This window comes from Diospyros lotus, chromosome 14 (genome assembly GCF_014633365.1).
Source record: "Diospyros lotus cultivar Yz01 chromosome 14, ASM1463336v1, whole genome shotgun sequence".
Taxonomy (NCBI): Eukaryota; Viridiplantae; Streptophyta; class Magnoliopsida; order Ericales; family Ebenaceae; genus Diospyros; species Diospyros lotus.
The window spans coordinates 12,482,311-12,509,246 of NC_068351.1; the positions used below are offsets into that span (position 1 = coordinate 12,482,311).

The following is a 26,936-nucleotide window of genomic DNA, read 5'->3' on the forward strand; positions in this document are numbered from 1 at the left end:
TGTAATAAATTAAAAATAAGAATACTTAGTATCATTTTTAATATATGAGGGGTGTTTTTATTTTTCTAAGCAAAGTATTAAATAAGTTATTCTATTTTCATATTTGGGCCTAATTTAATAATTGTATTTTAAAAATATCAAATAAGTGAGTGTATTTTTAAATTTGAGGTCACATTAACTATTATCTTTGATGTTATTAATATCATATATTTTATTTTCAATCAAAATAACTTAGCACAACCACAAACATCACATGCACAATTATAATTTGTGTATTTTTAAAGTGTGTCGATGTATTTAACCTTTTCAAAATGGACTATTAGTATGAATTTTTTTTTGTTTAGATTTTTTTTTTCAAAAGTTTCAATTTTGATAATAAGATTTCAATTTTATCAACTGATTGTAATTTTATTTACGATCCGAATCTGATTTGAGAGGTGTCCAAGACTCGCTGACGTGAATGCCAACTGACATTTTAAAACATTTCGAATGACTCTACATGCATATGTGTATAAAAAATAAAAAATAAAATAATGTTAAATATATGATATATATAATGACATATATGTTATATATATATTTAAAATGCTAGGTAGCTTACCAAATTATAGATAAAATTATAATCAATTAATTAAATTAGGACTTTATTGTCAAAATTCAAATTTTTAAATAAAATTATAAAAATATAAAAAAATTTAAATTTTCGTACTAATAAGTCTTTAAAAATATATTAATTAGGTGTAATTTACCCTATTTTAAAAGCTAGGTTTCATTGGTTGCCTTCCAAATTCTCAATTGCCACCTAACACGCCTTCGAGTCACAGTACTCAAAATCTCTCTCCGCCGTCTCTCTTTCTCCTTGTGATATGGCAGGGAAGCGCGATATGCCTGTCCTCCATCCGTGATGCCTATAAACTCAGAGAGGCACAAGCCGTGTGAACAATCCTCGCTCCACCGATAGGGTTTTCTGCATGATAAATTCGACTAATTTGCTCAATTCTCAGCTGTCTTCTTCACTTTCGCAATGGGGGCAAGTCGGAAGCTACAGGGCGAGATCGATCGGGTTCTGAAGAAAGTTCAAGAGGGGGTTGATGTTTTCGACAGCATTTGGAACAAGGTCTCCGCTTCTCAATGCCTTGATTGATACCAAATGTGTCCCAATTTAATTTTTTAATTTTCCCTTTTCTGTTTCCCTTATCAATTTAATTTGTCGCTGCAGGTTTATGACACCGACAATGCGAATCAGAAGGAGAAATTCGAGGCCGATTTGAAGAAGGAGATCAAGAAACTTCAGAGGTACAGAGACCAGATCAAAACATGGATTCAGTCCAGCGAAATTAAGGATAAGAAGGTTGGTTTCTGTGAGTTGTTTGAATCTCTCAGTGGACAGCGTCCAGGATTTTTTTTTTTTAATTTTTTTTTGTCTAAGTATTCTACAACTTCCGAAGTATTGCATTTTATGCTCTGCAACTTGCCAATCTCGTACTTGCCGTTACTCGGTCTCACGCTCTCTTATATGCGTTTAGTTCTTTATACCTGGAAGCACTTTAATTTTACGGTAAGTTCTCGACATGTAGCAATACCGCAAAAACATCTTCTTTGCACTGACATATAGAGGGATGGGCATGCGACTCGATAGACTTTTATTTTGTTATTTGTAATCTGCCTCTAACTGTATGAACCGTAATTAGTTGGGCAAAGTGTTATAAAGACGAAGTCGAAAATAGATGCTGATATTTAAGTGGATTTTAGTTGTGGATTTAATTGTGTTCTCAGTTTGCATGTCGCAACAAATTTTATTGGGTGCAAGAGGGTATAGCCTCTGGCATATACTATTTCATTTATTTATTGTTTCCATCTCATCGTCAACCAAGTTGTTGCTATAATTTATCTTCAGCTATGTCCTTCGAGTAGTTACCAGTATTCATTTCATCTGGTCCTTTTCAAGTTTTGTATAACCTGATCTGTTATATCGGTCTGAATGTTGATCTTTCAGTTGCCTCATTATCTTGATATATATTGACTATAAGTTTTCTTTTGGTATATGTTGACATAGGTTAGTGCCTCTTATGAGCAGGCTCTCATGGATGCGCGCAAGCTCATTGAGCGTGAAATGGAAAGGTTTAAGATATGCGAGAAAGAAACCAAGACAAAAGCATTCTCCAAGGAAGGCCTGGGCCAACAACCTAAAACGGTAAGCTTTGACCTGCTTTCTTTTGTATATAATACTGAGGCAAGTTTTGCAAATTGTTGAGGGCAATTCAAACTGTTTGAGGAGGGTTTCAAGTACACAATCTTTTAGTAAGTTTACTGTTTTGCAGTTTGCACTCATGTTTCATTGCAACCAAGCTCACATTTTGAAAAAGGTTTCTCATAGTTGAATGCTGATGTTTCTTTTTCATCAGTGACTAAGACATGAGAGATATAAGCAAATGTTTCTTAAGTTTTGTATTATCTTAAACTGATATCTACCTTCTAAACTTGTTTATGCTTTAAATGTTGTTTTTGTTTGTTTGCTGCTGTATCTTTATTTTCTTCCCTCTTGCAATAGGACCCGAAGGAGAAGGCCAAATCGGAGACGAGAGATTGGTTGAACAATGTGGTATGCAGCCAACTCTTTTGCATTTTGCTGATTATTTCTGTTTATTTCTGTCAACAACCCCCCCCCCCCCCCCCCCCCCCCCCCGCGTCCCCTCTTTCAAATTGACATTTTTAGTGTATTGGTTTGGCTAGCTCACTTCAAGGCCCTTTTCTTCTAAATTGGAAATAAAAACAACATTCATACTCTTTCAGAGTATTAGTTGTTTGAGGACTAATAGGTGGTTATTCATGCTATATAAGATACGTGCGTTAAATGTTCACCTTACATCATTATGTCATTTTGTCTGTCTTCTGATAATCCTAAGCTAAAACAGTTATTTACTTCCTTCTATGTCCCTGACTAGGTAGGAGAGTTGGAATCTCAAATTGATAGCTTTGAAGCTGAGATTGAGGGGCTTTCTGTTAAGAAGGGAAAAACAAGGCCACCCAGATTGGTAGGAGTATAATAAAGACAGCATGATCCTGCATATGTTAACAAAGTGCCTTTTTTGTAACTGATAAATTTATCTGTTTTACAGACACATTTAGAGTCATCTATTACCCGCCACAAGGCTCATATAAAGAAGTTAGAATGGATTTTAAGACTGTTGGATAATGATGAATTGAGTCCTGAGCAGGTCAATGATGTTAAGGATTTCTTGGACGACTATGTTGAGCGCAATCAGGTTTATTTATTTGTTCTATTTATGTTTTACCATCTTAGTTATTTTCTCAACATCTTGATTACTTTTTCTTTTGGAATTAATTCTGTAGGAGGATTTTGAAGACTTCTGTGATGTTGATGACCTTTACAACACTCTGCCATTAGACAAGGTGGAATCTCTTGAAGATCTAGTTACAATTGGTCCTCCTGCTATTGTTAAGGTGAATTCTTTGAGCCATATGACTTTTCATTTTTCTGAATACCATTTCTATTTTGAAAAACAGGATGACTAAAAAGAGTATAAGAAAAAGATGTTTGTCTTTTGACCGTCTATATCAAATATTTGAAAACTGGAGATTGTGAATAAGTTTCTTGAACATTTGACAATGGAGCTGGTTGTCTCCTGTTTATATATCTTCTAAATTAAGAGGCCGTTTGCGTTGTGCTAATATACTTAAAAATAAATATGAAATGTATACTCAGTCTCCTGATTGATTGCTTGGAGAAAATTTGACATTGAAAATTATATGCATGACTGAACTTGTCATTCTTAAAAACTTAGAAAAACCAAAAATATTAATAACCAAAGAAAGTAACATTCTAGTTTCAGACCTTGATACTTTCTTTACCCAACCGTGTTACTTACCTTCCAGTAGCTGTCTAGCATCTTCGGAAAATAGAGTTACTTCTATTTATAATTATGAGGTTTACCCTTGGTAACAACAGTAAGGTTGCTCCTTTGTGACCAGAAGGTCACGGGTTCCAGTTGTGAAAACAGCCTCTTTGTGAAAAAAAATGCAAGGGGAAGTCTGTTTATGAATATGACCCCTGACCCTTGCGAAGTGGAGAGCCTTGTGCATTATATACACCCTTTTTACTTCTATTTATAATTCTAAACAGTGGAGCATACCAGTTACAGACCTTGATAGTTCTTTATTCGACCATGATATGTGACTTCCAGTAGTTGTCTAATGTTTCATGTAAATTAAAAAAGTTGCACCAAAGCATTTTCGTGCTAGATAGCAGTAAATAGAGGAAAAAGTATAGTGTAGAGAAAGAAGGGTTAGGTTTATTTGTTTAAGAAATCGGGTTTCTGATTAAAGAATGTGGTCTGGCTTTGATACCATGTAGAAAGGCAAAGGCATTAGTGAATCTGACAATATGCTCGTTAGTATGATATATATATATATATATATGCAGAGAGAGAGAGAGAGTGAGATTTAAGGTCAAAGGATAGAATGAAAATATACATGCATTTAATAAACACCCTTAATCCCTTATGCTGTACACTACATACCAACAATGACCATATATAGCGATGATTGGAGGGCATTGATGTTGTCAACTCTAGGGGCGGAGCCAGGATTTTGATTCAGTGGGGGTGAACTTAAATATAAAAAATATAATTTTAAAAATAAGATAATAATGATAATATTAAAATGAAAAAAAAATTTTACAATTGTTCCTTATGGCTTTTTATACTAGAAATTGCAATTGTTCAAGAAAGTTACCTTGATTATTTGAATCTTTAGACTCGTCATGACCACGAAAGGCTAGTTTTTGCCATAAAAGAAGTCGAACACAACCAATTGATGCATTTAGATGAATTCGATAATCATACAGTGTTTGTTCTAACTGTCTGAAGAAAATTGCCTCAATATTTTGCTCTTGATTCATTAAGATTTCACAATTGTTTCAAGCTTAATTATGTGCACTATTAGCATTTCCAACATGAACTTAAAGTCTATCTTTTTTTTTTTTTAAATTACTGAACCCTTATTTCACAAAAGAATCATTATCTCCTTGATTCCCATTATTTGTTTTAAAAAGATAACAGTATAAGCAAATTGCAACATTTTTGCTTATACTATATTCCAACCAATTACCAAATCATTGAACCAAGTTGGAATGAATCATCTTGATTTCGAGGCTAACATAGACTTCTTTGCAAGTAGACTCTTCTAATTTGATCTCGAAAATTAGTATTGTAATTCATTATTGTAGTTCTTAGTCTTGGATCCATAGGAAGTTGTGCAACATCAATTTGCTCAATACTTGCTTTGTTAATTTGTTTATTTTCTTCAATATAAATTTCCTCCATGCTTGCTTTCTTTGCTTCACAATTTTCTTCAATATTTAGCTTTATTTGCATCATTATTGTAAAAAAATAAAATTATGAGCAAATTGTAAAAAATGCTGTAATGGTTACTATTGGGCCATTATATACTTGCTTTCTTCAATACTTACTTTTTTTTTTATTTCTATTAGTAAAATATAATATATATATATTTTATTTCTAGTAGCATATTATTGTAAAAAATAAAATTTTAAAAAAAATCTGGCCGAGTGGGGGCAGTTGCCCCCACTGGGCCTCACGTGGCTCCACTCCTAGTCAACTCCACCTAGTGGGATGAAGGCTCGTGATATTGTTGTTGTGAGAAAAAAAACTATCAAAAACACAACCAAAGTCTAAAGAGAATGAAATTTTGACTTGAGAAAATGTTAAAAATTGGTCATAATTCTCTTAGAAAGTCTTTACATGAATGTGGCTCATCCAAGTGAGTCTTCACATAATTCTCTTAGAAAGTCCAAGACTTAATTCTTGCATGTCCTATATATTTTTTCTGGCTTAATCATCTGAGTTTTGAGTTTATTTCATTCACTATTTTAAGTTTATGCTCTTATACTTTTGTCAATAAACACATCTAGTATACCTTTCTGGTTGGCTGAGTAGAAAATACCTTACACTTTTTGGCAGGGCGTTGTTGCCACAAATGCAGTTTTAGGAACAAAAACTTCTTTGACAGCACTGCCAGCTCAACAGCCAGTATGTATTTCTCTATACTTTAGATTGAAAGAATTCAACAAGAACTTAAAATCACATGCAGGAAAGAAACCATGATGATATGAATGTACCATTCCAAATGGTTTTGGTCGATGATTTATTTGAAAATAATCAGCTAATGCTTCTTTCCCAACTGGAATTTAAAACCCTGCACAATGAATTACATGCTCTAAGTTTAATTGTTTGAGAAAATAATGCCATGTACAATTGCTGCATTGAAGAGCATCATTTGCATTACCAACCTGCATAGAAAAACCAGGTACTTTGTTAAATGGAGTTTTGTGCCAAGGAATCAAAATGTCCATGGATGGTTTGAATGCTTCAGGAATGAGTTGAATGTGTTGAGTTTTGCATTGAGTAATTTTTTCTAGAAGGATAGAAGGAATTAGAAGAACCCTCGAGTGATTGGAAGCGACTAAATAAACTAAGTTAGGGAGGCTATCTTATGTTGTACTTATGAGGGGTAGTTTAGACTTTGTGTAGTCTATTTTTAAACTTTGTAATATCCGGCCAAATCCTCTATAAATAGAAGGTTTAGGAGGGCAGTCATGTCCAGCTGAATCATTCATAAGTTCTGAATATGAGTGTATTGCTGTAATCATGGGAGGAAAGACTGCATACGAGAGTTCTTTGTAATCTCATTGTACAGTGTACTTTTGTGACAGAAGAGAGGGTGTCTACTTTTTCATTTGGATTTCTAGTGGATTGCTCTTGGATTGAAGAGGCTGAATGTAAGGTTACATGCAAGCAATCCGAACCAGGATAATTCGCGCGTCTTCTTGATTGGTTTGGTTGTTTCTTTCCTATTTCATTACTGCTTTTATTCTATTTTTTATTTCTGTGCATTGATTTGAATCTGGGTAAGGAAGTGCCGTGTGTTTGACTGAGAAGTGAGAGATTCTTGCGCTCCTAATCCTAACAGAATGTATGCTAACCCCATGATGAAACAAGTAGTCTCTTATTTCTATAAGGGTCCATTGGCATGGTTTGGTTCTATAAGTATAAGAATAAATCATGTGTTTTCTGTTCAATATGTATTGGACACTGTATCCTAGCCTTACCCTATTGAAGAATGTTAGGATTAGGAGCGCTTTAGACAACTCAATCAATACTTACAAATGCAAATCTCTCACACTCCTCACCCGAAATCAACCCAATCAACAGAAATAAGAAACTGAAATTGAAAGAACAGAATTAAAGGAATGAAAAGCAGAGAAAGAAACAATCAAAACAATCAAGCCAATCAAGAAGATAGGCGATATATCCTGGTTCAGGCAGCGGAAACGACCCTACATCCAGCCACCAAAACGAGAGCAATTCCACTAGAAACCAACTTTGAACAGTACAAGATATCCCTCTCTTTCACATGAATTCACTGCTCACAGAGATTACAAATGACTTTCTCTCTCACGAGTCTTTTCTCTCTTCTTACAGCAATATCACTCGTATACAGAAAAGATAGAATGATCAATTGTGTCCAACTGCCTAGCCCTAAGCCTTCTATTTATAAAGGGTTGGAGGCGGTAATTACAAGGCTTTATATTTTTCCTACACAAAGACTAAAATACCCTTATAATAAAATGCCTAAGCTAGCCTCTTCCTAACTTAGAATATTCAGCTGCTTCCATTCACTCGAGGAATCTCCTGTTCTTTTAAACCTTCTAGACAGATTTCTCAATGCAAAACCCAGCAAAGAAAAAGAATAAATTTCATCCAAATCTTGTATATGATATTTTGTCTATTTATTTTGCTGATAAGTAAAGGTATATAAAAGAGAATTGCTAAAGAGTGAACAAAGATTGTACAAAAAGAGACCAAAAACCTACTTGTAAAAGGGATCATTGGCAAAAAGCATAAAAGACTCAGAGAGTAAGGAGTCCTCCAAAATTCCAAAAACAGGGAAATGAAAACGATTTTCTTAACCAAGATGCTGGTTCTTGATACTCTAAATAGCTCTCAAAGTTTTTTCATGCCAAATGTGCCACATGATGCAAAATGGAATGATCCTCCAAATACAAATCAACCTCTGGCTTGGACAAGCCCAGCTTCAAGAATCTATCAATGACTGGAGTTGGCATCACCTGTTGCATATTGAAGTAGTATGAGAGGACTTCACATATCCCTAGCCACTTACATTGCAAAAGCAAGTGACAACTAACAGCCCACCCTGTTTAGACATATAAAACCCGTAACCACTATCTAACTGTGCTTTCTCTGATTGTCAGAGTCAGAGGCAATATTGGAAGAATGTAGAAACAAAAAATGTCTAATATGGGAGAAGCTTTTGACTCCAAAAGAATTTCCAAGGAATTGTCAGCCTATCCCTATCGCATGACCTCTTAGAATGAGCTAATAGAAAAGCTTCTACCAGTCCCATGGATGCCAAACTCAGTCAAGGAAATAATTTCTTGATCTTGAAGCTTTCATCTGAACTGCAGGGGTAAATCATGTTACTAGAGAAAAAATAAAGTCACTTGCTCACAACATTATATCTAGCACTAGCCTGAGAATAAACACTGACAAGTAAATCATGCACTGGCTGATGACCATACTAATTATAGAATAAGAATTGAGCTCTAGCATACTAGCAGTATTTTTTGATGTCAATAGAGATAAAACTATAAACTCCACCTAGATCTTCATAGTCCCCCTTCCAAAGCCCAACCTTTTGACATGACTTATAAAGTCTTGCAGTTCAACCCCCCAGCATCTTAAACAATACTTACCTATAATAATCCTTCACTTGCAAACCTTTTTAAGTATTTATGCAAAAGGGATTTGCCCTTGACTTCCTAATCACCAGACCACCAACAAAGGAAGGCGCAATTGTTTCAATGGAATTTTAATCTTAAAAATAGGCTCCCTTAATTAAACTTTTTTGCAACTTCTCCAAATGATTGGAAAAAGAAGGGGGAATCATGGAAAAGATGTGATATAAGTAGAAAACGAGGGGAAGAACCTTTAATAATCTTCCCACCTTTAGACAAATACAGAAGTTTAAAAAGATGCAAGTTTCAATTCACTTATTTTATACGAAGTATTTCATTAAAACAGTGGGCAATGAGTATACTCTACGGTGCTGTTATGTTGGGATTCATGTTAGATCCTTGCTCTTGCTAAAAGTGTAAGATGATAGGAAATATGCTTGACTCACTATATTAGATTATCGAACACCATCTCTCACTTGTAGTCTTTGTCTGCATAACATTGAGGCTATCAAACTGCACTGAACAGTGTGCCCAATGGGGAGCACAACTATAAAAATTATAGAGGGGACCAAACATGGGCAAGTACTTAAATCCGGTCTATTTGAAGGAAAGGTCTAATAAGACTCTATTACTATGTCAAATCACTTGTTACGTCACAGGCTAAAGCTCATTTCTAGGCTCATTGGAAATGAGCCTAGCTTTCTGGCACTGTTTATTGAGGCTACTTTTAGAAAGGGCCCTTGATGGTTACTTTAATGTCCTGGAAAGCCAAGGAAAGATTTCTTCTTGTATTTACATTTCCTGCTTGACTTCTAAATATAACCATTGTTTTTGCATGAAGAACTGTATTCTAATTTTTTCCCCTGTATACTTTTATCAAACTAAATTTAATTGTGTGCCCTCTTTCTGCTTTAATGTGGCACTGGTGATGGTTTGGCTTTCCAGGCCACAGCAACATCCATCCAAGAGCAAGCTGAACAAAGTGCTTCCCTTGACAGTACTGCTGAACTTCCTGCTAGGACTGCACCACCTAAAACTGGATCAGGTGGCTCTACTCCATCAACACCAATAGTGAGCCGTGCAGCTCCTGTTGCTGTGAATGCTTCACCTCATTATACTTCTGTTGCATCAGCTGCTTCAAAAATTATGTCAGGTCCAAGTTCTGATCGAAGTGTCCTGGAAAGTGCAGGTGCTGCTACATCTTCAACTCTTATAAATATGTCCATTTCTGGTAAGGAGGAAGAGCCAGTCAGCTTCCCTGGTCGTAAACCATCTCCTGTTCTGGCTGAAACAGCATTAAGGGGTGTTGGTAGAGGTGGCCTGTCGAATCTTCCCTCTACTAGCATGCCTCTAAGTTCTGGAAGTGCTGTTCCTAGTGATGGAACCGCTGGTGCTGTTCCTTTAACTTCTGAGATAGGGAAGAGAAATATATTGGGAGCTGATGAGAAACTTGGGAGTAGTGGCATAGTGCAGCCACCAGTTTCCCCACTAAGTAATAGAATGATTTTTTCACAGACTGTGAAGACTAATGATGGAAACAGTTCAGTTGATGGTGATAATATCAGTGAGGGTGCAGTTATGGCTGGCAAGGTCTTCTCCCCCTCTTTAGTTTCTGGTATGCAGTGGAGGCCAGGAAGTCCCTTTCAGAACCAGAGTGAAGTCGTATGTTTCTTTCTTTTTTTATCATTCTTTCTCTTATTATTATTATTCTTTTTCTTCTAAGGTTTTGATGCTTTAGTTCATCTTTTTCATCCATTGACCTTAACTTAGTTAGGATAAGGTGCAGGTAATGAGGAGTTCATCTTTTTCATTACTGGCTCTTGAGCTTTTTATGAAAATTGAAAAATGTTACAAAATTAAGAAGTGAAAAGCCAGTATTCATGCCTCAGATGTGTATTTCTGTGGTTTTTGCTGCAGATTAGTTTTGAGTTGTTCATTATAGTTATAATATCATTCATTTGAACCTGTGCATTAGAGGTCTTCTACATTTTTTATGTTAATTTGCACTTCATTAATATCAGTAACTTACTATTAATCAGAAGTGGAAAAAATTAGTCTAGTTATATATTGTTAATAAAACAAATTATATGTTAAAAGAGTTAAGTATGTGGGTGCTGTTGGTAATTGGGGGTCTTTGTCTTCATTAAGTTTTTTTAACTTTCCCTTTGGAAATAAAAATGGAGTCCAAGAGGTGCAGCCTTCTAAGTTTAAGGATTAATGTGTTCAAGCCATAGAGGATGATGCCAACAGGCCATATAGTGGTTTGGTCAATGTCTCCAGAAATTAACGAGCTGGAAATGAGATCTGAGCCATCTGGCTCATTTATCTAACGAGCTATCTCAAAAGTGCTTATGTTTAATTACTTCATTCAAGTTTGAGTGGATAAGTTCTGTATTTCGCCTGGGATTCTACTTAGCCAGATGCTGAGTTTGACCTGAAACTCAAGCTGATTCACTAGTTAATTGAGTAACAATCAGCTTGGTTCATTTCTTGTAGGAAGTTGGTCAATTTTGGGTACAGTTTTGGGATGCCTTTGCTGGAGGTTTCATGGATTTGATGTTATCACCATTGAGCCACCATTTTTCTTCATGTCTGCAGTTCTTTTAATCCATTCTATTTTGTGATCTTTCTCTTTACAGATAAATTTTAAAAATCTTTGTAGTTTATAATATATTGGTGCCTCGTGGTTTGTTGAGCTTTTGCATATGCACTTCAGGGACAGTTTCGTGGAAGAGCTGAAATTGCTCCTGATCAGAGAGAGAAATTTTTGGAGCGTTTCCAGCAAGTGCAACAACATGGTCAAAGTAACCTTCTTGGCATCCCACCTCTTAATGGAGGAAATCATAAGCAGTACTCTGCACAACAACAGAACACTCTCTTGCAGCAGGTGCTCTTTCATGTTTTTAGTTTGTACCCTTTTTTTCATTTTCTCGCACTATTTATCTCTGCATTTATTTTCTTCTTTTCCTTGCAATTCTAATTGGATTGCTATTGTCTGCTCTTTTGGTATTGTAACACCTTGTTACAGTCTATCTTTAGAATATTTTAATAGAAGAGAAAATTCACATTTCCATGAATATTTGTGAATTTTAGAAAGTGTCATGCACCTAATGTTTGTAAGGGTTTATTGGTATTTTTACAGCAGTTGTACTGTAACTAGCTGCTCAAAGTTGTACTTTGTACTTTGTATTGGCAGCCTTGTTGGCGCCAAACTAAACTGCCTGGATTTAGTATAAAAACCTAATCCAGTTGAATGCAAAGGCATCAAAAAGATTTTTTTCCAGAAATTCTCTGTTTCTCTCCTTCGACTTTGCTTTCTCTCTCGCCTACTTCTGTTTCCCTCTCCTTCTCCGATTCTTCCTCTCAATTTTCCCTAAATTCTGCTCTAATTCTCTCAATTAGTTGAGAATTGATCTTGTCAGATATGAGGACCTGACATTTTGGTGTCAGAGCTTGTCCTAGGCCATCGAATTCAGTTTCTTGTGCAATTCCTCCATGGAGAGAATGTGGTTGAAAGAGCAGTTGAAAGGAGGCAGGAGGTACAGGCTGCATCTAGTCAGCCTTACTTTCTGTGAATTCAGTTTCTTGTGCATCATCCCATCCTCTAGCTGTGGCTTATTTATAGCCTCAACACTACAACTATCTGGAATGTACAATCTGGTAGAGCACAACCGCATTTACATCTAAGTACAAGCAACAAGCTGTCACAAGAAGACCTTCCGAGCCTAAAAATTTAAATTTTTCTGCTTGTTATTATTGTTGTTAGTTATTACTTGTTGCTGTAATTCCTTAGGCAGAATAGCTTTTACTTTCTGTTATGCATTCTAGAAGGAGTTGGTTCTGCCATGTGCAGAAAGGGAAGAGAATCTCAAGTTTGTTATGAGAGTAGGCCCCACCTGCCAGGGAATCTTTCCCCAGGCGTTAGAATATATCTGCGTACCCTCAAAGAGAGGAAGGCATAATGAAAAATCGGAATTCTTATTGTTTCCTTCTCTAAACTCTCTCTCTCTCTCCCTCTCTTTCTTACTCTCTCTGTTCTTCTTCCCGGACTGCTCTCTCTCTCTTTCTCTCTTTCTCGCTGATTTCTGCTTCTTGTATGTGTATCAAGCTCTCCTAATTCGCATTGGAATTGGGAGAAGGCGTATTGTCAGGCCAAGTCGTGACACAAGCATTAGAAAGGAATACAATTACTGTCCTGCCCCTAGGAATGTGACACAGTTTTTATCTAATGCACACCAGGGCAGGGTGTCACAGATACAGTCAATTTATTTCTTTGGGAAATTTTGACCATCATACAAATTTCTAATGTGAAGTAAAATGAGTTTTTTTAATTAAAGACATTAATTAAAAATAAAACCCTGTATTTAGCTACAAGTCTATATTTGAAATGATCAAATACTCTGGCAACACAAGGTTTTGCTCTCTCTGTCTCTAGATACACACATAGTGGTAGATCCAAGAAGATTTTGGGAGAGACATTAAAGTTTGATATGAAGTGTATGGGCCTAAATGAAGATATGACAAAAGATAGAAATATATGAAAGTCTAGAATTCATGTAACCGACCCCACATAGTGGGATAAAGACTAGATATGTTGTTTATGTTGTTGTTGTGTTCTATCTCTAGATACACACACGCACATATATATGATATCTTTATATATGGTATCACTTATGGACGGAATAATAATGGAAGCTGGAGGAACCCTTGATGAATTTTCAAGAATTCAAATAGTTAATATCACCTAGCCTCGAATCAAACTCCTGTTTCAGTGTTTTGGTTAGCTTGGAAGTGGAAACATTTTGTAAAATGTTATCAAAGCACAGAGGAAGCAACACAATTTTTGAAAATGAATGAAAACATTTGAAAACAACAGTAATATGTAAGCATCTTTGTAAGCTAAATAACCAAATAATTAAACATTCTTAAGGTTTGCACATCTCTAAATGGTAGAAGTACGAACATCATTGTCAATGAAGAATCATCAAATGAATTTTTAAAGGTCAATATCGTCATTCATTATTGATCCTGATTGCAAAAGATTATACAAGAAATCAGTTCTTAATGTATCAATTAAGAACTATAGCCTATTTAATAAGTAATATAAAAAAAATTAAAAGAAGAAGAAACAAATTTCAACAGGTAACAAACAGGTGGGAGGTCCTTTAAGCAAACTAGTTTTTTTTTTCTTTTTTTTTTTAACAAGATTAGGAACAGTGTGCAATATCCTCAATGAACATGTAAAGGTCACATGCAAAATATTTCAAGAGGTTCATGGAAGTATGCTTATCCTCATAATTTCTGTCCTATTTGTTCTCTAACCAAGTAGTTTCCACTGCCTGGCATTGAGATGTGAGGGTGGACTTAAAAATGCCAACTACAGCTGCTTTACAACTGGCATTTTTGGATTATGCTTTTACCTTAGGTATTCATGCAGTTACACTTAATAAAATTTACGACTGACTCAATTTAGTACTTAGGCTCGAGTTTTGGAAACAGCCTCTTTGCAGAAAGCAAGGGGCAGGCTGCATACAAGTATGACCCTCCCCAGATCCCTACAAAGCTGGGAGTCTCGTGCATCATGGACGCCCTTTTTTATTCTGCAATGTGAATTTCCAACTAGACATATGGGAGGCATATCCCATAATGCCAACCAATTATCCAATGCCCAGCATGGGCAGTGCAACTTCATTATTTCAAAGTCTCCATAAATCCTGGGGATTTTGATGAGGAAAATACTTATAATTGGATTTTCATAATGGAGAATTTTAGCAAATTTGAGAATTACCAAACCAAACATGGAACTGTAACCCAGGGAAGAAATTTGAAAAGATGAGAAATGTACCAAATAATATTAAATGTAGTCCAAAAAGCTTCAAACACCATCAATCTTACTTCCCTTTATACCACAAAACAATATTCATGTGAGAGGCTCTGTTTTAGGATTGTAAGGTGGATGCCTTGTCCAACCATGCTACTTACTGCTGCCAGAATAACTTTTTCTCTTTCCCCTTCTCTCTTTTAACAAGCAGTGTTGTGGAACACTGGTCTGCACCCTTAAGCTTTGAGTTTAAATTTTACGTGTGGGACCATATTCTATTCCACTTTATTGTCAGTCTCTGCTGTATGCTGCGACCCTCTTTAACCCCCTTTCTCCATCTTTTATTCTTTCTTCTGCTCTCCTTCTGTGTAATTGTTTTAATATCTGTAAACAGCAATACACATAGTTACATTTTCTAAGATTACATTTTTCATGTACTTCATTGTACAACAATATTACAACATTGACAGGCCTTAATCCCACTAGGTTGAGTTATGCACTTGCTTGTACTGATCCTAATCTTGTAAGAATCCATTTTCTTGTGCACTTCTTTGGTGATCCCTTGCATGTGTTGTGTTTGATACCATTTTTTAGTTTGTTAATGTCTTTGAATTTTCTTTGCTTGACATATCTTCAGTTCAATTCTCAAAGCTCATCTGTCTCGCCGCATTTGGCACTTGGAGTCCAAGCACCAAGCCTTGGTACTGTTGCATCTTCCTCGCACCAGCAGCCAAATTCAACCCATCAGCAACTATCTCAGCAGGCATTAATATCATCAGGACTAAAAGATGCTGGTATGGACAAATATGTATATTCGTATTTTACTCAGTGGGTGTGCTGTTTTGCTTAGCTTAAATTAACAAATTCATTATTGAGGGTCTCTGGTGTCCGAAGTATCTAGGACCAAAATGTAATGGATTTCTTTGGATGTACAGTAAAAATAATAGGGTAATACATATTTGGAATGTGAAAAGGCCATAATAGGAAGTATATAGATAAATAATGTGTGCCATAATGCAGAAGTTGTCCATGGGAAAGCTGAGGACCCACAGCAGCAGAATCTGTCTGACAATTCAACCACTGAACCCTCTAAAGCTTCTGGGTTTGGCAAGAACCTTGCTGCTGACAATGATCTGAAACCTTCTCATGAAATAGATGCACCTGTACGTTAACTGTCTGCTCTTATTTATCATTTTCTAGCAAGTGCTAACAGTGGCATCTTTTTTTTTGCTCTGATATCAAGTGTTGCTTGTTTTCATTTTTTGCATTCCTTCCTCATGTTGTATGCCATATGTATATGTGTTCCTTTTAGTAATTATAGAGTGAAATTGGTGTAAAATGATAGTGTGTTTAGTTTTGCTTCATGATTGAGCAACACAGGACATGCTCATGACGTATGGCTATAAGATAGCTGCTGAGGTCTTTAATAGATAGGCCTGGAGTAGGCTACCTGCAAACAATAACATTGCAACATTTACTGCACCCACTCAAAATTGCACCTATATGTCTATAATGTCCAAAAACATGCCAGAGTAAAGCAACCCTTCTTTAGTTTGTTGCCTGAACGATCTTAAGAGCTTAACATAGTTGGAGTGTCACTTTGTAGACCTATTCAGTTTGCATGATGTGGGGTTGAAATGAACAAAATTCTATTTCATTTTTTAGAGTTTCATAAAACTTGTTGAATTTCCGTACAATTTTTTTGCAAAACTAATATTACAGGAACTTTTTCACAAGAAATGGAACCTGTAGCATGTATGATGATATATGTTCCTTATTGTGGGAAGAAGTAATGGAAAAACTAGAGGTTGTCAGTGACTTTGAATTCTGAAGACTTGTAGGAAATTACTAAAAAACGCTATAAAGAGCTTGTATGGGAGCCCTTGAGAAATAGTGGACACTTGTCTTGATTTCTGGAACATGTTCATGCAGTTACTCTTGCATTTTCAATTTTGTTTTCTTTTTAATGAGAAACACCTCCTGGTGTCAAAATGTTACAAAACTTTCTTGTATTTATCAATCTTGCTGCTTCTCTAGCAAGCACAAACACTTTATGTTGGATATTGTACTAGTGCCCTAAAAGAATGGGACACTCAGGTTAGAGAGGCTGAGATATGCTTGTCTTAACTTATTATTATCTTTTGATTTCAAGATATGTATCTGTCAAATGAACATGCATGTCCATGGGTTAGACATGCCTTGTAATACAATGGAGATTAGAATGGAATTTTTAAGATTCAGTTTGATGTAAAATCTTCAAATACAATGAATTTTAGGGGAAGGAATAAAAAACAAATGAGATGTGATTTCATTTGATGATGAGAAAGGTGGGTAGATTCTACTCTCTCTCTCTCTCTCTCTCTCAATCCATTTCTCTTTTTCCTATTTCAATAAAACCATTCTTCCTTATCTTCACCTCCAGACACCCCAACTGAGATAATGACAGCTGTAACTGCAGTCTCATTCTAGCAGAATCCCAGTTACAACTCCAGGAAAAGATTTTTACCATTTTGTATGTTGAGTGATGCTTATTCTATAGTTATTCATGTTGGTTTAGTAGTACTTTTTCATTTTTTTTTTGGATATTTATGCTCATAATCATTGCTAATAACTATGAAAAATATTTTTCTTTTTCCATATCTTTCTGTGTCTTTATTTTCTCTGAACTGTCATCCTGTTTTTTTTTTCAATATCCATTTTGATGCCTATTAGTCATTCCATTATTAATAATCTAAAATAAATAAAAAAAGAGCAGTCACGAATGGATTTTGTCTCAGCTCTATTACAGTAATAACTTTAGGTTCCGACATCAGATTAACAAAGGAAATTGTTTGAGTTCACCTTAAACATGAATGTACTTGTTTGAGTTTGATCTAATAGTGGTTGGTTACACTTGCACTTGCTGCTTTGGAGATAAGAAAACTGATGCCCTGGATTAAAATCCTCGACTTAGCAGAAATAGGTCACATTGTACCTGTTGGTAGCAGCCAATCCCGAGTAATATATAAATGAAAGGAGCACAGCGAGGATTGCTTCAACATTTTCATGGATAGGAACAAAGGACAAATTAGGTGAAGAATTCAAATGGACTCCCCCCTTAGTTGTGTTATAACATAATCTCTGGAGCATATCAAGAAAAAGACTATGTGAGCAAAGAATGTGAATAAATTTCCTCCTTCAGTCATGTTTTAGTGAATTAACTGTTCAGAAATCGCATGCTTAGATTTCTACCTACTTACCACATCCCACTACTCCCAGAATTTTTATCTTAGTGTTTCAGAATAAGCACTGGCATTTCCAAACACTTTAGTTGCATATTGTGTCCAATAATAATGAGATAATTTGTTGTAGCGTCTGCTCAATGTTTGAACTCACTCCATCTGTAATGTCCTAACTTTTTTAATAGGCCCAAGTGATCTCCTATAAGGAAGCATTTTGTATGTTTCTCTTCTATCGATCCATATCTGTATACATGAATGTATTATGAATACAAAACATCTGTCCTATTTTCAGAGAATCAATCTATTTACTCTCTTCCAGAGCCTTATCTTATTAAAACATGTGATGGAGTCCTCTATTCCTTTTTACATGTGGCTTGTACTAATCTGTGTCTCTAAAGATAAGGTACAAGAGTTTTCAGTATAGAGGGACTTGTAGAGGATATGATGTTCAAGAAGGCTATTTGACTCCCTAATCTATATGCCTTGACTCCTTTTCAGTTAGAGATGTCTTGAACATTTTTCTTGGTCATCATGATCATAATATAATATGCTTATGGAATCTGGGTCTCCAAATCACTTCCTTTTCTTGCATAACTGGCAGGTTTCTCAGCCATTGACCTCATTCAGATCTTGTACTATACACTCAAATTAGTATGCATGGCTAGGATGGGCACTGGGGCAGTCTACTTTGAAGAGATAAAAATGTCGTCTTCTTTTTCACTTGTTGATTCTCCTGGTTAACTAAATGTCCGCATCCATTTTGCCACTTGATTGGCCCAGGGGAAAGTATAAGCCCTGTAAGATATACACTAGGCATTTAATGGGATAACCCTTGGTTGGGGTGAGGGTGAGGGAGTGGGACAATTCAAATTATACACTTCTTTTCCTATTTTCTTTTTATCAGTTTTCCAGTGGACGTAATACAAGATAACCAACAACATACCAAGCCTTTATCCCACTATGTGGGTTCTGCTAAGTTGTAATACAAAACTAAAAAATAGTGATTAACCAAAATGTAAAATTGTAAAAAAAAACCTGAATTCTTAAGAATAAAACAGGCAATGAGTAGAAGAGATGTAATTTCACTATGTATGCATGAACATGAAAGGAGCTCATTACATGTACCACTGTATGGTGTTTGCATTAGACATCCTTACTATATATTTGAAATATTATCCTGCCTTTTACCACGAAGTTCCTTTTACTGGATAACACATGATATTTTAGGACAAAAAACCTTTTGTCAAAAGCTGTTGCATAATCCCCTTGAAGAATCCCATGTTTGGTTCATTATTCTGCTGTTAAGTTTTTGGATAAATTCTCACAATTTGTTTAATGATTGAGATGCTTTCAGGAGGTTCTGCTTCCGAGAAGTATTTTAGTTTTGGAGTAAATATCACCTTAGACCCTGCTAACCCTTTGAGTTGGGGAATACCATCTCTATTGTATTTCAAACCCTGAACAAATTTATCAGAAATATCTTAGAAGAAAAGCGTCAATCTTTTTCACTAGGTTAAAGCCTTAAATGCATATGGTCCTGGTTATGGAGTTACTGTAGTAGCCATGAAATGTCAAATTGACAAGCTGCTACCTGTATTGACCAGTGTGATTCTATTGTACTCTAATACCTTTACTCTAGCACATAAACTTGCCATAGAAATTGCATCTGGATCAATCCATGATACTTGAAAGTTCCACCTTACATAATTTTATTGTGTTCTCAAAGTCAATAGCATTAAAATGTAATAGTTACACATATTTCGTCCATTGCACCGATCATAATTCCTAGTCCAGAGCCAAGCTTGGTAGTTATTCTTTGAAGAACTATGATATTAAATGACGTCTTAGGAAGCTGTTGTTGGGACATAGCTTTAGCTTGTATTGGGATGATTAGGATGAAAGTTTCCTGCTTAAACCAACTCTAAGCATATTTTGCTTTTGATCGAACTTAGAGTATTGGTTTCCTAGATCTTGGGTTATCAAAAAAAAAACTTCAGTTGTACCTTTGAATAATCTAAAATGTTGCGTGCATTTATTGGTTGTGGATGATTTTTTTCTTTTCCTTATACCATATTCAAATTCTCATTTAAATTTTTTTGATGATGTGCTCTTGCTAAATTGTTGAGAAGAAAAGGCTTGCTAAATTGCTAAACTTTTTGACAGGCAGGGGTATCTGGTTCTTTGATAGAGTCTTCACAAGTGCCAAGGGATTCCGGTCTTTCTCCTGGTCATCCTTTGCAATCCAATCAATCTTCAGGAAACCTTGGTGTTATTGGTCGAAAAAGTGTTTCAGACCTTGGGGCTATTGGTGATAATCTTGGATCATCTGCAAATTCTGGGACAATGCATGACCAATTATACAATTTGCAAATGCTTGAGGCTGCTTATTACAAGCTTCCCAAACTCAGAGACTCTGAACGTGCAAAAACCTACACTCCGGTATGAAACATCTTAATCTACATCATGTTTCCCCAGAAAACTGAGACAATTACGTTGTGTTCCTACAGAAGCACCCTGCAATTGTTCCTCAGAGCTATCCTCAAGCACCGGCGCCCATTGTCAATAATCCTGCATTCTGGGAACGAATAGGAAGTGAATATGGTCCTGATACCCTCTTCTTTGCATTTTACTACCAACAGGTAGTCTGAAAGTTCCATCTACTTTACCTTGAAGTGTAATATTAGTGGCAAAGTTTGTTTTCAAGTCAACTTCTTCTGCAGAATACTTATCAACAATATTTAGCTGCAAAGGAATTGAAGAAGCAATCATGGAGGTACCACAGGAAATATAATACATGGTTTCAGCGGCATGAGGAGCCAAATGTGACCACTGATGAGTATGAACAGGGTACATATGTATACTTCGATTATCACAGTGGCAATGACGAGATTCAGCATGGATGGTATGTTTACTTAACTCCATTGCTTCATTTAAATTGTTTGTAAAGATCATACAACTATTGTCCATAGCGACCATTGTTCCATATTTTATCTGCAATGTATTACAAGGTCTGCCTTCTCTTTGCATTTCTTTCTTCTTTCGATAAGTAAATATCATTGAAGAGATACCACAAGGGCATGGAACTGTACTAAAGAGAAGAAAGGAAAGGGAAAAAAAAACATAAAACTAAACTACCTATTTACAACAAAACTCATATACAAACAAGATAAATGAGGATAGACAAAAACAATAGTACTCCTTTAACCACCAAAAGAGGGAAGCCCGAGTGTTACTTCAAGAAAATGAATTGGGCTCTCAATATCCTCAAAAGCTCTTCTATTTCTTTCTTTCCAAACATTCCATATCACACAAGGGGTGATGTTCCACGCATGTAAAACTTTGCCTTGGACAATTTCTTGTCCAGGAAAGTAACAGGTCTGAAACTCTGGTTGACATCACCCAAATAACCCTGAACAAAGAAAAGAATAAGACAAAACAAATCTGCCTTGCCACCAAGGCAATGTAAGAGGTGGTCTGCTGATTCCCCACATCCCTTTCACATGCAGCAGCAGCAGCTAAAATGTGTCTTTGCTCCCTCTGATTATCAATAGTGATGAAGGATCCAAGCGAAACAGTCCAAACAAAAAATGGTACCCTAGATGGTGCTCTTTTTTCTCCAAATAACCTTCCAACTTCCTCGTCATCATTAAGAACATCAAAAGCATATTGGACAATAAAGATCCTACCTTTGTTGGGTTCCATCTCTAACTATCCCCCCCCTCCCACTAGTGACTAGGCAGTCATGGAGATGGGAGTCTAATTTCCTAGTCTCAGAGAATATGGCTAAATTAAGGGACCAACTAGTACCCTTCTTGGGCCAATAATCATCTACAGAGGCATTTTTATCTCTAGCCAAGTCTTAGAGGCTGGGGAAACATTACTAGAACCCAAATTTGTTCGCCACCATGAATTTCCACTATTCACTACAGCCACTTACCAAGCCTAGTTGTTGGCTGTAAAGACCACTGCCTCACAGTGGTTTTCATATTTTCTTCTAGTTACTAAATGATGTTTAAAAATCATTTGCTAAGCCACTATGTCCCATTCTCTTAGTAACTTACTAAAATCATTTGCTAAGCCACTATGTCCCATTCTCTTAGTAACTTACTTATTCTGTTGAGCATAGATGCAAGGGTGGTGAAAAGAGAAATTCTATATGTGGATTGCTAGACAGGACACTCCCATTAGAAGGCTCATTGTAACTTATTTAGTCAGTTGAATATAGATGCAAGGGCAGTGAAGAGACAACTTATATGCTAGAGAAGACACTCTGTTTAGAGTGAGTTGAGCCTACTGTCATTAGGAGGATATTATCTTTTCCATGTGGCAAGTTTCCTCTCAAACTTCTCGACAATCCCATCTCAAATAACTTGAGTTAAAAAGAGCACCTAGGGTGAGCACTTGGTACCTGGAGGGAAGGGAGCCAATTTTACACTCAACTACCTTCACCAAAGAATTAGGTTTAACCACATGACCATGGGGATCATCTCACTCTTTGCTAAGTGAACATGTAATAATCAATTATAAGTCTATAACAATAACATTAACAGAAAAAAAAAACTTTAATCCAATTAAATAGGTTGGTTATGCAGATTCTAGCTTGCCAATCCTCTATCCACTATGTCTTTTGCAAGGCCATTATTTATGTCATGCAATTCCATTCAATTTTAATTGGAATAGGCATGAAATGAAATTGGTTTCTAAAACCTTTTATTCTCTTCTTGCTTAATCATTCTCCCAGAGTTTTATATTATAGCTCATTAACTTGATCTCTTTGTAATTTTGACAACTTTGAACGTGTCCTTTGCTCTTGTAAATGGCACTAGGGTGCTCTTTCTCCATTCATTAGGCATCTTCTTTGATTTAAGGATAAGAATAAATAGTTGCATTAACTATAAAATATCTTCTTCTCCCGAGTGTTTTCATACTAAATTTAGGATATCATACAATCCAACCACTTTGCCATTCATCATCTTTTCCATGCTTGCTTCACTTCTCAAAATAAAGCAAACCACATCTCAACTGGTGTGGCTATTTATTGGCGCTGTAAATAAGTGCTGTGTCATCCACAAAAGGCAAGCATGAAACCAAAATTGAATCATCCATCAGATCCTGCATGAAGTATTTAACTAGCGCAAACTTTCCACCCTCTTATGTGTATGTAACACAGAGTTCCCATGACCAACGATGAACAAGAAGGGCACAATGGGTCCACTTCATGAAGGTCTTTGGATGACAATGAAGAAAGCCACTACTGCAGAAAATTTGACCAAGGATTGCCATATTCCACTCCCTCCACTTAAGCCCAAACGCGCATTTGTTTCATTCAAAAACTCAGAAAGCCCCAACAGACATGATCATATACTCTTTGACATTTAATTTATTAATAAGATATGGCAGATTACTGGACAACCTAGAGTTTACACATTCACTAGCTGCAGATACTGCATTTTCCTACCTATTATAAGTGCATTTTGGGACTCAGAAACCACCGACCCAGTAATTCCCTTCATTCTCTTGGTCAATACTGTCTCTACCTACTAAACTAATGGGGTTAGAGTCCTTCAAATCCATGAACCCCCACCTTTCTTAGGAATTAACCCAATGAAGGAGGCATTTAATCTCTTTTTAAACCTCACATTCTCACAAAAATAATCAATTAGAACATTGCTTCACTACCTACTACAGGTCAACAGTGATGAAAGACAGCCAAAGTGAACACGTCTTGGCCAGGGTCTTAATCCCTGTTTGCAACTATTGATGGCTTCTAGAACCACCTCCTTGATGATGGGTCTTTTGAGCCAATGCTTTGGCACCTCCAAAATAGAGTTGAACTGCAAACCTTTCACAATCAATCTCCAGACCTTTTATAATAGTCAGCTATACCATTTGAAATTAAATCCTTCATTAAAAGCCTATTTTCCATCAAAGACAAGATTACTGATATGGTTAAATCCTTCAATGAGCATTGACTATCTCATGGAATTATTTGGTGCTCCTATTGTCTTCTTTGCCTGCAACTTGCTTTCTCAGAGATCAGCAATTTGCCAATCTCCCTTTTGTTATTCGCTTTAGGCCACTTCTTTTCATTGGAAAGAGGTCCTAGAGTCCCTTTCTCTAGAGCTTTTAATCTCCTCTGGTAATCTTTCTATTCTAATATTTTGTTGCCCAAAGACTTTTCTGTTTCTTTTTCCTCCTTAAATAATTTGAATTTCTCAGTTAGACAAGCTAGTAGAACCAGAAAGCAAGTACTTACTCCACCAGCCATTGACCATATTGGCAAAACTGTCCCTCAAGCACATGTTTTTGAATCTAAATGGGGAGGGGCCCAATCATTATGTGTTATACTGAGGATATGTTATCTAAACACTCGTGTGCTAAATAATCCAATCGTTTTGTGTTACTGAGGATCAAGGTATTTTGGAATACCTGGAAGTGCAAGATTATAAGTGGATTCGTACATTTGTTTGAGCCATGACTATTTCTGTTGTACTTAGGACCGCCACACACACAGCCTACCATCCCTCCAAGAACTCACCGATTACACCCGCAGCAATTAAGCCACATAGTACTCGATAGAAACCACAAAAAATAAGAACACAAACAGCAACTAACCACACAAGAAACACAAGATTCTATCCTGGTTTAGTCTCATAAATGAGACCTACTATCTTGAATCCTTACAGTGATTACATGCACTAGAAAAATACCTCTCTTTCCCTCAGTCTAAAACCCTAGACTAAACAGAGAAGAACACCCCAAGAGAACATACAAAATAACCCTACTCTCGGCCTAGCACATTCTGGCTCAACCCTCTCCAGATATCCCACTGCTTTTCATACCTTTTTCCAAGCCCTCCCAGCCCCTATTTATAAATCATAAGGGTGGGCAAGTCAGTTACAACCAACTGACCATCCTGACCGAAATAAACCACCTTCTGGTCAGATAAAATAAACTAACAACCACGCATTACAATAAGAAAATATGCTAACAGATTTACTAAGGAAAACCGCTAAGTACAGAAAGTTAATCTAAGAGAAATGTCTTCACAATTTCCTCTTAAGAAAAATTGAAAATTCAAGTCTTGAGAGAGATTATCTGCATGTTTTATTTTATTTTATGTTTTTGATTGGGTTAGACACTTCAAATTGTTATCGTTATCATTATTGTTAGTGAACCAGGTTTGTGTCAAGAGTCAAGACTGACAGTTTTTGCCTATGTCTTGGTTAATTGTCTCTATTTTTAGCTTGCACGCATATTTAACTTGTAGATACCAAGAATAGAGCTGAAAATGAGCCAAGCCAAGCTGAGCTTTGTTAGGCTTAGGCTTGTTTGTTAAGTATCCTGCCAGGCTTGGGCTCATTTTGAGCTCGGCTTGAGTTCGTTTGTTAAAGACTTTTACTAGGCTCAGGCTCAGGCTCAGGCTCGGTGTCACAGCCTTGGCATTTGAGTGCAGTGCCACACCCCCTGGGAAGATGAGGGGCAGAGCTAGCCATACTCTTTGTGCGACAAGCAATAAACAACACAAATAGGCATCTTAGTAACGACAGTTACCAACACCCACGAAAATATATATTTCAGCAGGAATTGGGGATCTTCTTTAGTGTATGGTTGCCTCTTGCGCTAGGGAGTGTTGGGACGTGACATCAGGCTTAGGCTCGACTTGGGCTCAATTTGTTTATATTAAATGAGCCTTTTCATGAGCTTTAAATTTAAAGTTCAATTTTAGGCTCGTTTAGAGCTCACTAACATCCAAAAGCTTAATGTTTGGGCATAAAAATTTAAGATATAAAATTATTACAAAAACATAAAAAATTACTAGTAAACATATTTAAATTTTGAATAACATAAATAGTGAGACAACAAAGAAAAATAAGTTGTGAAAAATGCACATTATCTTAAGATGAGCCTATAATGAGCTTATAAATATAAACGAGTCCCAAACGAGCTGAACTCATTTTTTAAACGAGTTTAAAAATCAAGCTCAGGTTTGTTTATTAAACTAAATGAATGAGCCGTAATCATGCTGAGCTTGGAGCTGTTCATGAACTACTCTGTTTGGTTGCCCCCTACCAAAGACGGCTTGATAATTCATCAATGCTTGAGATGTAACTTGTAGTGGTATTAGATTAAATGTGTGATTGTAATGACCTTTATTGACAATTAACACTGATCCACAGGTGCCAAAGACTCAAGACTGAATTCACGTTCGAGTACAACTATCTTGAAGACGAGCTTATCATATAGAGGGCATGAACAGGATCCAGCAGATCAGGTTCCGGCTTTCACTTCCAAGTTTGTCATGCTGACAATACTCTGGTTTCACATATCTCTTCTGTTAGTTTTATACAACTTAAAATAGTCGTGCATGAATATAGGACTTTTTAGAATTAATGTAATGTTGGGTAGATAACTTGCCACTGTCTTATGTTATGGACTTTATGGCTTGAGAGAAATAGAGTGGTATTCGGCCATGTTTCGGTTCCTCCAGGTGATCTGTTCAGACTGACTATTACACATCTATTTTATTAGATTCAGGCGTGGGATCCCTCTTTTCCCATACTCCCGCTCTCAACTTATATTGAGTGTGGACCCATTGTATTTTTGGCAGTAGAGGAGGTAGTTGGTTCTCAGATTCAGTTCAGATTTCAGCTTGAGGGTGGTTTTGCCTCCTCGAGTATGATTTGTCTTTTGGTTATTGACAGCAGCTGAGGGTGGTGTCAGTTTCTTGCTCCCTATTCTCTTCATGATTTAGTGGGGTGAGGGTTTTTTTTTTTTTTTTTCCTTGATTGGCGGGTTGTTTATGTATTTCATATTCTCTCTTTAATTAATTAATAAATTCATACAGAAAGAGAGATTGGTGAAGGGAGCTTTAGGGATATTCTGTGCTATTTGCTATCAGTAAGTTAAAATAAAATAGGAAGTCCATAACATATCCCATACACCCCGATTTGGGTATACGGGAGGGGAAGGGACACTATTAATAAATATTTTTTTTATCAAATTTGTAATTTGATTTTTATTGATTATGTAGAACTCAATATTATTTTGAGAGCAGGGGTATAATTGCCATTTTGTTTTAAATGTTTTACAATTT

At 36.2% G+C, this 26,936-nt stretch overlaps 1 protein-coding gene across 5 annotated transcripts; it reads left to right on the top strand.

Annotated features, from left to right (window-relative positions):
• Nucleotides 1-783: 783 nt before the first annotated feature.
• LOC127789892 (general negative regulator of transcription subunit 3) lies at nt 784-26,401 on the top strand. 5 transcript variants are annotated; one of them, XM_052318966.1, is made up of 17 exons: nt 784-1,117; nt 1,220-1,351; nt 2,057-2,194; nt 2,552-2,602; nt 2,946-3,035; nt 3,120-3,266; nt 3,355-3,465; nt 6,003-6,071; nt 9,743-9,842; nt 9,987-10,459; nt 11,514-11,684; nt 15,256-15,412; nt 15,639-15,781; nt 20,003-20,278; nt 20,347-20,478; nt 20,560-20,741; nt 26,020-26,401. In XM_052318966.1, exons 1-17 carry the CDS (start codon nt 1,025-1,027, stop codon nt 26,084-26,086), a joined length of 2,532 nt encoding a protein of 843 aa, XP_052174926.1. In that variant the 5' UTR covers nt 784-1,024; the 3' UTR covers nt 26,087-26,401. The 5 variants fall into 5 exon arrangements, with proteins under 5 accessions (XP_052174926.1, XP_052174923.1, XP_052174927.1 ...); XM_052318963.1 differs by having other exon boundaries at nt 9,743-10,459; XM_052318967.1 differs by lacking the exon at nt 6,003-6,071.
• The last annotated feature ends 535 nt before the right edge of the window (nt 26,402-26,936 follow it).